Source organism: Calidris pugnax, unplaced genomic scaffold (assembly GCF_001431845.1).
Source record: "Calidris pugnax isolate Ruff unplaced genomic scaffold, ASM143184v1 scaffold24, whole genome shotgun sequence".
NCBI classification, from domain to species: domain Eukaryota; kingdom Metazoa; phylum Chordata; class Aves; order Charadriiformes; family Scolopacidae; genus Calidris; species Calidris pugnax.
Window position 1 is genome coordinate 2,955,686 of NW_015090922.1, and position 9,992 is coordinate 2,965,677.

Consider the following 9,992-nt stretch of genomic DNA (forward strand, 5'->3'; position numbering starts at 1 on the left):
CTACACTGGGGCTGTGCTTTATAAAGCTGTTCTGTGCCTGCAAACTGATCCACAGCGATACACGGCCATGTGGTTTATGGAAACCCACTCTGCTTTATGGAAAACTATTTTTTTCTTTTTAACGTAAGTGAAAAAGACTATAAAAATACAGCTCTACTCTGCCAAAGAAGCGGAATTGGTCTTAAATAGTGAGTAAGATGAAACCTCAGCTCTCAAACCTTGCTTAACGCCGCAAGCCTGTCCTGAAAGCAGAAAGCCATTATGAAATGTCTTCAATTCTGGACTCCTGGAGTTCCAAACTAACCAGGAGAGCCCACGAAGGTTCCTCAGGTGAGGAGGGCTGGGCGGTTGTTAGTCTCACAGCAGTTGTTCAGCTTGGATTCAATTCCAGAACTGGTTAAACGACCGAACCCACGTCCTTTCTGAACAAAAAATGGCACTGAAACAAAGCCTTCAGGGTTTAGCAAAAGGAATTTTGCTTTTTATTATAACTCTCCTTTGAATACAGTGTCATTTGTGCTTCTGATCTCTGACCAGACATCTTTTTTAAAATAAAAAAAAAAGAACACCTCACAGTCCTCATGTAAACCCCGGGCCTACAATAACTGCAGCTTAATGATGTGATGGAGAAGGCAGGTAGGATAGCATTTTACTTAAAAATTATTTCCACAGGAAATGATTTGATTTACATTTTTCACGAAATTAGTTCATTCACCAACTGGTTACAGAGGCTACATTTAATTAAAACTAGCCACACAGGTACTTCCTTTCTATTGCACGTTTAGAGTAGGTTCAAGTCCATCACAAAAAGGTTCTTGCAGCCCAAGAGGATGGATGAGTTTAAGGTGATCATAAATGCACATATGATGTCTGTAGCAATCAGATAAAAATTAATCCCGCAAAAGCTTGAAATATACTGAAATGAGACAAATGGCTTCGAATAGAGAACCCATTTCCTAAAATCCTGACTGCAGGAAGTGCGCTGGAGTCCGTTCCGCTGAGCTGCTGCTGACCAGAGGCTGCAGTCAGGGCTTCTGGGCCGGGGGCTGTGTGTAGTCCTTTGGGGGCGGCGGGGGCCCTGCCGGGTGGTCTCTGGGTCCCGCTGGGGGCAAGTCTCTGTTAGGAGAAGGCGTATAGTCTCTGGAGCCGGGCGGGGGTAGCCGTGGGCCAGGAGGATAATCCCTCGGGCCAGGAGGCCCCAGGGGTGGGAAGGGAGGGTGGCCACGGCCGTAGCCTCGCGGGTCTGGAGGTGGCATGGGGCCAGGAGGAAGGTCTCTCATTCCTAAGGGCGGGCCGGGCAGGAAGTCTCTGGGAGCCGGAGGAGGCAAGGGAGCACCACGGACTGGAAGGAAAGGAAAAGGCCGAGTTAAATGACATCTTGCTTTGACCAAAGCGGTGAAGCTCCTGAATTCTTCCTCTTTGAGGTGGGTCAGTGCCACACACACACCTCACAGGCCACGAATTACTTGTGGCTGCTGGTTTCCATTTTTGGCTAAACAAGGAAAAAAACCCCTTGGCACTAGGGAGCCTTGGAACAGCCCACCTGTCCCAGCTTCCCAAAGTGAGCACTGACACCGAGGGATTCCCAGGAGCAGGGTGGGAAGAGCAGCGCTCTGGCACGCGGCAACGCGACCGTACCTAAGGGCACAGGGAGAGGTCGAGGCCCGAAGTGTCCCCGCAGAGGAGCCGGTGGTGGTCCGTAGCGAACAGGCGGCGGAGGGGGAGGTCCCATGGCTGGGGAGGTCATGATGGGCGTCCCAGGGAAGGAGGGCGGGCCTTTGGGACCAGCGTTACCCTGCGCAGGATGGGGTTAGTGCCTCAGCGTGGTGCTCACCGCAGCAGAGAAGCGCCCATGCTGCTGAACACCACAACCACTCACCCAAAGGCCAAGAAGAGGAGGAGAAAGGGAGGGAAGAAAAGGAAAAACACACCCCAAAACACATTAACCCAGTAGAAAACAGGGCAAGTTATTGCAGTGTCACTGTCCCTTCACCCAGAACACTGCCTGCGCTACCCAGGAGTGAGCGCTCAGCGCACCTTCCGAGACAACACCTTTCTTTAGAGTCTTTAGTTTCTTTAGGTGAACTAGAGAAAAGTCCAATCCCTTCTGAAATGTCCTCAGTGGACACCCCTTTGGCAAAGGGTCTGGCACCTTGGATTACATATGGAACTGTGCTTAAATACCACAGGTACGTCAGCTGCTCAGGATTACTGTAGTAGTCACTCCAAAGCCATTGCCTGCAGTCCTTAACAAGAAAAACCTCATTTCCTCAATTCCATAAAAACCAGAGAGCAACTGTTCATGGTCAGAGAAACCCTTTGAGACAGAGGTACAAGCCCTGGGTTAGTTTGGCAGAGCACGTTGTTATTTAGCAGTCCAGAACACCAAGCCTGTTATTCCTCTCCGTGGAAGCAGAGTAACACCATGTTCAGCCTCTGAATACTCACTGTAGCTGGTTCAACGGGTGAGGGTGAATCAGTAGTTACACAGGGAGCCTCAGACTCTTTGGGAGAGGGTTGCTTTTTTTGTTTTTTGAACAGCAAATAAGGATAGTGACAGGATATAGACAAGACAGAACACGATACAGTTAAAGAAGCAGCAGGAAGTACAGTGAATCCTCTAACACTTCCTGAAGGCTGGGGGGGTTCTACTCACCACTCCGTCCATTGCTGCGGAAGGGGAAGAGGTCCTTGGCCCGCCACCGATCAGGGACGCAACAGCAGGCCCGAGATCTGCAAAGAGAGCAACAAGTGCGTGTCTTGCTGTGCTTGGGGTAAGGAACGGGGCTTTTAAATTACATTTCTGAAGTGGAAGAATAGCTGAATTAATTGCAGTTGGTTGCAGGCCCATAACTTACCAGGAACAGACATCCTTCCAGGCAACTCTGGTGGCCTTCGTGGAGCAGGGGGCCCATCTACCACTGTACCTGAAGGGAAACAAGAACCACAGAGATCCCAATCAACACCTGGATCAATGCCTAACCTGTGTCAGTGCCTAATACTGTCCCTAGAGAAGACTTTAGGATTCCTGGATTTGTGGCACAGGATAGTTATGACAGAAGAGAAGCTTCCCCACTTACCAAATTCACCTCTGGGGCCCTCCCTTCGAGGAGCAGAAAGGGGCCGGGCAGGAACTTCTATCATCTGTGTGGGTGAGGGATTTCCTCCGCTCACAGGTGATGGGCCAAAAGAGCCATCTCTGCTTAAGGGCCCTACGCCAAAGAAGAAAAAACACTGGATTTACTTTTCTACAATTTATCCTAGCCTTATTTTTTTAGGATACGCTGACTCAAAGACCAAAGTTTTGGGAGAAACAGCAGCATTTACCTCGTCGTGGTGGGACTTGGCGATCGGGTCTGCCCGGAGTTGGTTTTACAATCAATGGTCTTTGAAGCATGACGATTTTTTGGTTTACTTCTATTAATCTAATTTTAAGAAATAAAGGAGGGGAGGGTATTCAAATAATACATGTGAGTTACATTTGTTATAATGTAACAAGGCAAATACATTGTAAGATGTTACAGCTTTCACCAAGAAATCTTATTTTACCATCAAAACATTGTAATAGTAGTTTAGAATTAGTAACTCAAATGGCACCCAGTACAACCGAGCACCTTGCACCGCTTAAGCTCCTTCTCTCCTTTGAACACGCAGCGTGTTCCAAGAGCAATACAATGGTCTGGTCTGTACTTACTTCTGCCTCAGGTTGGCTGCTTCTCTCTTCTCTTCAGCCAGAGCTCTCTCGGCAGAGCGGGCAATGAGCTATTAGGGAAAATTTTGCCAATTGCATTAACTGCACCAACCAGAAGTCAAATACAAACTCCTCGTGTCAGAAAAGGAAGAATGTTCTTACCCAGTTGTCGTGTGCCTTTTTCTCGTGAGCAGCAATCTGAGGAGCAAAGAAGCATTTTAGTTTATTTTGTCCAACTATGAGTATTTCCAATAACTCACTACAGAGCATTGCAAAGATGCAGTAACACAATAACCAGCAAGCAAGAAGTGTTACCTGGTTTTTGTAAGATCTCTCTGTTTTTAGCAATTCTTCTTCCATATCTTGGATCCTTTGCCTGTACAAAAGGAGAAAAGAGGGGAAGGAGAGAGGTTTAAATTCATTTTCTTCAATAGCTGAAATAAAGGAAAACAAGTCTTCAGAAACTGAAATTACTTGTAAACTTTGACTTCCTCGATGGCCAGCACAGCTTTTTCATCTGCAGCAGACAATTTCTGCTCCTTCTCCTGACGCTCATATTCTTCCTGGGTTAGTTTTCTGCATAGAGGAGGGAAGAAAAAAAAAATCATCATATATTCCACCATCCTATATCTACTACAATTGAAAAATCAAGGTCCTCCTCTGCTAACAGTAGGGCTATGAGAATCTATAGTAATGCATGAGAACATAGAAAGAGAATACAGAAAGATTTTTATCTTTTTAAAGAGAGAGAAATACTGTCTTTTGAAACCAACAGACAAAACCCCTTTATGTACAAAACCTGAAAATTAAGGACACAGAGTTGACTGGGAAGTTCTTTCAGCATTGAAAGATTTATCAGAATCTAACAATTGCAGACAGATCATCTCTTCAGATCCTGTACTTTACCTACTAATTACACAGATGTTAATCCAGATTTACAATGGTACAAACAAGGAAATACTGAGACCTGACATCTAACCAAGGGAAACAGAAATGACAGTAGTGAAAAAGAGGGAATTTAGGGCCCAGGTGACAAACACATTCAACAGTCATCAACTGTGTGGAAAGCAGCTTTTTTCTAAGTATTCTCCATACCAATTTATTACATGACCAATCTCCACAGTCTCCTGGTTCACTAATTTTTTAATTTCTGACATTTTTCTGGCTGTATTTAATACGCCCATATTGTGTCCCTAACTTAGAAGAGCTAACCCACAAAACTGGGCCCATTAAACTACTAGTAACTATTGCTAACAGCCAGGCCAATATCAGCTATTTTTTCAGCTAAGTGTGGAAATGGTTTTTCAGAGAAAAAAAAAAAAAAATGCAGGAAGTCCTTCATTCTAATCAAGTAGTAGTAACAGGCAGTGTAGCTTCCTACAACTTTTGGAAGGAACAGAAATCTTTTCCAAGAGGTCAAAGGGAAGTTTTCCTTGAAAGGTGGGCTGTCCTTCACCTCTCCGTGATGTGTTTCCTACACCCAGATCCGAAGTTAGGAGCTCAGGCAGTCTGACTGCCCTTCCCTTCTTCCAGCCCTCTGCTTCCCCCAGCCCACACACTTCCAGCTCAGAGCTTTCCATTCCTCCTGCACCACAGTCTCACTTTTCCTACAGAATTTAGCACAAAATGTTCCTGAATCTAACTCTCAATTTTCCCCACAAAATGGAGATGGTATTACAAACATTTCAGTAAGTAAATAAATGAATATATAATAGAGGAATGAACACAGAGACACAACTAATTCTTCACAGCTAGCAATTCATTCATCTCAGCTGCCACTACGAACTCAACCTTAAATGAGCACTTTGAGAATGAAAAAAGCTCACGATGCTAAAATACTAACTTTCTATGTTATAAGAATTTCATTGAACTGAGGTCTGAATAACTGAAAGAAATCTTAATGGCCACTATATTCTCCTTAACATTTCTGGACCATGTGATAAAGCAACCACAGCAACATGACAATTGCAGACCAACCCACCCATCTTCCCTCTCCAAAAGTGGTTTGTTCTTTGTTCTTTTCAGCAGTAGAAGGGAATATTGTATATGCAAAGTGACAGTCTTTTGAGAATCTCTGGAATGGTGGAAAAAGTGAAAAAAGGGGTACAAGCTTCAACCCTACTGAAAGACCAGTCATCACTTTTCATTCCAAATCCAATTTCATGTTATTTGATCTTTCTGAGCCAAGAGCATTTGGATAGTACCTGTGATACAACATGCTGTTGCAGAAGAGTAACAAAAGGCTTACTTTTGGAGCGCCATCTCCTTCTGCTGGTAAAGTTCACCGAGAATCTCCACTTTCTGCTGCAGTGTCTTGCATTCGTTTTCCAGCTGAGCTTTGGCTGACTGGAGTGAACAGGAGTCATGTTCTAATTTTTTGATTTGTTCTGTTGGAGAACCAAAAGGTAGGTGAGGAAGCTGAAGGAAGTTGCAATGAGAACCATTATGTTATTTAAACCCTCTGTTTGTCTTCAAGCCACAAACAGCAGTTCTTCCTAAGCAACTTTTTTGCTAAGCCTACCTTCCAGCTCATGTCTTGCTGTTACTTCATCGCTCAGTTTGGATTGCAGAAGATTTCTGTCTTCTTCAACTATGGATAACATAGTTTTTACCTGAAAAGAGGAGCAAAAAGTTTATGAACATAGGCATAGCATTAATGTGGCTGCATTTATGAAATATCTTGTGCAACATACCCTGGAGACATCCATCATCTGCTTAATCTGAGCCTTCATCTTCTCACTCTCATTATCTAGAACAGAAAAATACGTCGGTTCTCCCCGTTTCTTGCCCCAAATTCTCTGGACTCTACAGCTGTTAAAACTAACACTCCCTACACTTTGATCTAGGATAAGTCTCCTTTTGTGGTAGAAAAAAATAAGAAAAAAAATCTGTAAAAAGAGGAAAAAGAGCGGGATATGGGGAACAAAGTACAATAGCAATTTCATGACCAGCACAACAAAACTATTAATTTATTCCAAAAGGCACCAAGAAGATTCCTTTTTGTGACTTTTTGTAGCCACCATACTGATACTAATGGACCGGACATAGTATCTGAAAAGCAAAAAATGGGAACTTCCAGCCTACAATTACAGTATGGTTACACACACACACACAAAAAAAAAACAACAAAGCCAAGATTCTCAGCTTTCAGAATGTTCTTAATTACTAACCTTTATATGTAATCTTTAAAACTGCCATTACACTTACGATATACCTCATAGGTAATCCAAAAGCAATTATTGGCCTTTTTAACCACTTCTCCCTTCACTTAGTTATGAGATATTTTTTAGTTGAGGATTCAAGCAGGCAGCTACAGGCACAGATTCCCCTTGAGACATGCCATGACCATACCCCCCCACAAGCTTTAGCTGCTGGGCCACCAGCCGGGCCACCGTACCTGGCACCTCTCCATTGGCCAGCTCCTCTCCCGTGCCCCACTCGCGCCCCTCACCATCCTTCTTGGCCTCAGACACCGAATCCATGTCCAGCTGCTTCAGCTGCATAATGCAGTTAGTTAAAACCTAGTAACAAAATCAAAGGCTCACTGAAGGAGAACAGCTCTGCATTTTGTAAAGTACTTAAAAGCATTTTATAATGTGTGCTATATAAATCAAGCTTGTTATAAAGAACCTACTTCGATTTCATTTTCCTTGTAGGCAAGTGCTTCTTCTATGTCCTTCTGAGATTTCTGATACAGTTTGATCTGCTCACTGAGCTCACTATGTCTCTCACTCCAACCTTCAGCTTCTTTTAGCAGCTGTATGAAGCACCAAGGCAAGATGATTACTTGTTTTATTTTTAGTACAGGGTATATGTAATTAAAGTCTATTTCACTGCCAGCTCTGGTGATAACTGATCACCACGGATCACAGACAAAGGTTAAACACAGCTATCACACTCATCACTACAGTAGAACTCATCATTGGTAGAACCAGATGCTAGGAATCTTTCTGCAATTTATATTATTAGGCGATTTTACAAATTCGACATTTTCCCAGCTAATATCCCAACATCAGAACCAAACTCCTCATGCACTTCAAAATATGAAGAATTAATTGCAGTCCACAGGTAATCAAACTGCATTCCTTAAAAGGGCATATCCTTCAGATCTGTCTATTTTCTTTCTCCATATATTTAGAATTATCTATAAAAGAACTACCATGACATTTCAGGTCCAAAGGTCCTCCCCATTTAGTTTAGCTTCAGAACTGCTTTTTGGCAATTCTTTACCATTACTTAGAATCATAGAATTGTTCAGGTTGGAAGAACTTTTAAGATCACCAAGTCCAACCATGGACCTAACGATGCCAAATTACCACTAACCCATGTCCCTCAGCACCGTGTCTGCCCGACTTTTAAATCCCTCCAGGGACAGTGACTCCACCACTTCCCTGAGCAGCCTGTTCCAATGTTTGATAACCCTTTCTGTGAAGAATTTTTTCCTAATATCCAATCTATACCTCTCCTGGCGCTACTTGAGGCCATTGCCTCTTGTCCTATCACCTTTACTTGGGAGATAAGACCAACCACCCCACCCTCGCTACGCCCTCCCTTCAGTCCTGAGTCCAAGCAGCTATCTCCTGACCATGAAGTGACCACCACATCAGCACAGACTTTCTGTGAAGCTGCTGGTAAAAACTGGATCACCGCAACTGGCAAAGCCTTCATACTGAAGATAGGTGGCTCACCTGCACAAAAAACCTGTGCAGGTAGGCACAAGGGTTTAAATTTTATCTTGAAAATATGAAATACTGAATTCTGATGCATTAAGAAAATCGAGACATGCTCAAGTTATACTCAAGAAAGCTAGGAGTAAAGCCTCAATATTTCATTCAAAAGAGAAACAAAAGTTGCCTGGCCTGGGCGTAACTTACTTGTTCCTTGCTCTTTTTCAGCCTAGCGTTCTCTTCCTGCACATGATGAAGCTCGGATTTCACCTTTTCTTCACTTAATTTAGCTTCATTAAGGGCTATCTGCACCTATACATGAAACCAAAAGAAACAAAAAAGATAAAGTCAAACTGTAATGGAGCAAGAGCTACACATTACGTGGTAACTGAAAAGGAAAAGGTATATATGCACAAACAACTTGGAATCTGCCAAGCTAGCATTTTTGATTACATCCTAGAAACAAATTTGGCTGGTACAAAAACCTGTACCTGTGGCTGTTAAGAGGGTGTAGATAATGCTTTACCTCCGAAAGCTCTACAGAATGCACACTGATAGCCTCTTGAAGTTTCTCCAAGGATTTCTGCGTTTCAGAGATCTATATAAGAAAAACATAAGTGATGATTTTGCATTAGCCCAGTACATGTCTTAGCCCAAGTGTGTAGTTACGTTACCTGTATATTTTGGAGGCATAAAACAAATGTCAAAACACCAACAAATTTCCACTTAGAGCAGCCATTAGATTAGCAACAGCACAGCAGTGCCTTATCAGCAAGGCAAGGAACAGAAATACACAACATATTAGAATCAACTTCCCCCTGTGAACTCTGCCTGTCCAGGGTTGGAAAAGTTCCCCGTACACCTGCATAGTCTAAAGCGAAAGTACCACGTGCTGCTGTCATTAGCAACAACCTTTGACCAAAACAAGACCAAAGAACTTGTCAGAGCTTATCGTTATTACAGAAAATCAGACTTAAAGGAGAAAAAAAAAAGGGGAAAATATAAACTGAAAAAAAAACCCAACTCAAAAAAAAAAACCCACCTCTGGACAAAAAGAATATGGGGGAGCTTAGAGATTTTAACGCTTACTATACAACTAGATACTTCCAAGTTTTAAGTTTTGACGTTTTGATAAGAGAAAACATCTCTTATCAATCGAAACCTTCAGCCCTGAGTGTTAAGGAAGTTCCTGGCTCTGGCTAGGAAGTATTAGACTAGCCCATGACTTGAACACATCTGTTTGTGTGTGAAAGCACGTAACCACAGAAGTTCATCAAGATCTTATTTAAAAAAAAATATAATCAATAAATTCAACCCCTTAAGCTTGGGATGAACCTGAAGTTTCAGTTCAGTTTTCTTTGAGATAGTTCATCTTGTTTGCTCTACCTGTCTCCCTCTGTTCACACATTAGGTTGTGACCAGTTTTTAGGGCATATTAAGTTAAGGACAATATAAGACATAAGCCTGATTGCTCTTACTTTGTTCTGTTTCTTCTCATTCTTTTTTCTCTCCGTTTCCAGCATCGTGTGCAGATTTTTTACTTTGTCATCTAACTGACGATTTTCTTCTTCCAGTTCTTTGAGAGTGTCCTAAAAAAAAAAAAAAAAAAAAAAAAAAAAAAAAAAAAAAAAAAA

General features: G+C 42.7%; 1 protein-coding gene across 1 annotated transcript in view; it reads right to left on the reverse strand.

Moving 5' to 3' along the window:
* Positions 1 to 452: 452 nt before the first annotated feature.
* The window catches only part of MIA3 (melanoma inhibitory activity family member 3), a 31,537-nt gene continuing 21,997 nt past the window's right edge, over positions 453 to 9,992 (reverse strand). The window contains exons 14-32 of the mRNA XM_014950465.1: positions 9,837 to 9,947; positions 8,885 to 8,956; positions 8,566 to 8,670; positions 7,326 to 7,448; positions 7,089 to 7,212; positions 6,385 to 6,440; positions 6,213 to 6,303; positions 5,940 to 6,078; positions 4,166 to 4,267; positions 4,007 to 4,067; positions 3,854 to 3,889; positions 3,695 to 3,762; positions 3,328 to 3,425; positions 3,081 to 3,212; positions 2,859 to 2,927; positions 2,657 to 2,733; positions 2,449 to 2,520; positions 1,639 to 1,795; positions 453 to 1,342 (exon numbers count right to left, since the gene is read on the reverse strand). Of these exons, the coding sequence (XP_014805951.1) occupies positions 1,026 to 1,342; positions 1,639 to 1,795; positions 2,449 to 2,520; positions 2,657 to 2,733; positions 2,859 to 2,927; positions 3,081 to 3,212; positions 3,328 to 3,425; positions 3,695 to 3,762; positions 3,854 to 3,889; positions 4,007 to 4,067; positions 4,166 to 4,267; positions 5,940 to 6,078; positions 6,213 to 6,303; positions 6,385 to 6,440; positions 7,089 to 7,212; positions 7,326 to 7,448; positions 8,566 to 8,670; positions 8,885 to 8,956; positions 9,837 to 9,947 (2,010 nt within the window). The 3' untranslated portion in view covers positions 453 to 1,025. The remainder of the gene's footprint in view (positions 1,343 to 1,638; positions 1,796 to 2,448; positions 2,521 to 2,656; positions 2,734 to 2,858; positions 2,928 to 3,080; positions 3,213 to 3,327; positions 3,426 to 3,694; positions 3,763 to 3,853; positions 3,890 to 4,006; positions 4,068 to 4,165; positions 4,268 to 5,939; positions 6,079 to 6,212; positions 6,304 to 6,384; positions 6,441 to 7,088; positions 7,213 to 7,325; positions 7,449 to 8,565; positions 8,671 to 8,884; positions 8,957 to 9,836; positions 9,948 to 9,992) is intronic.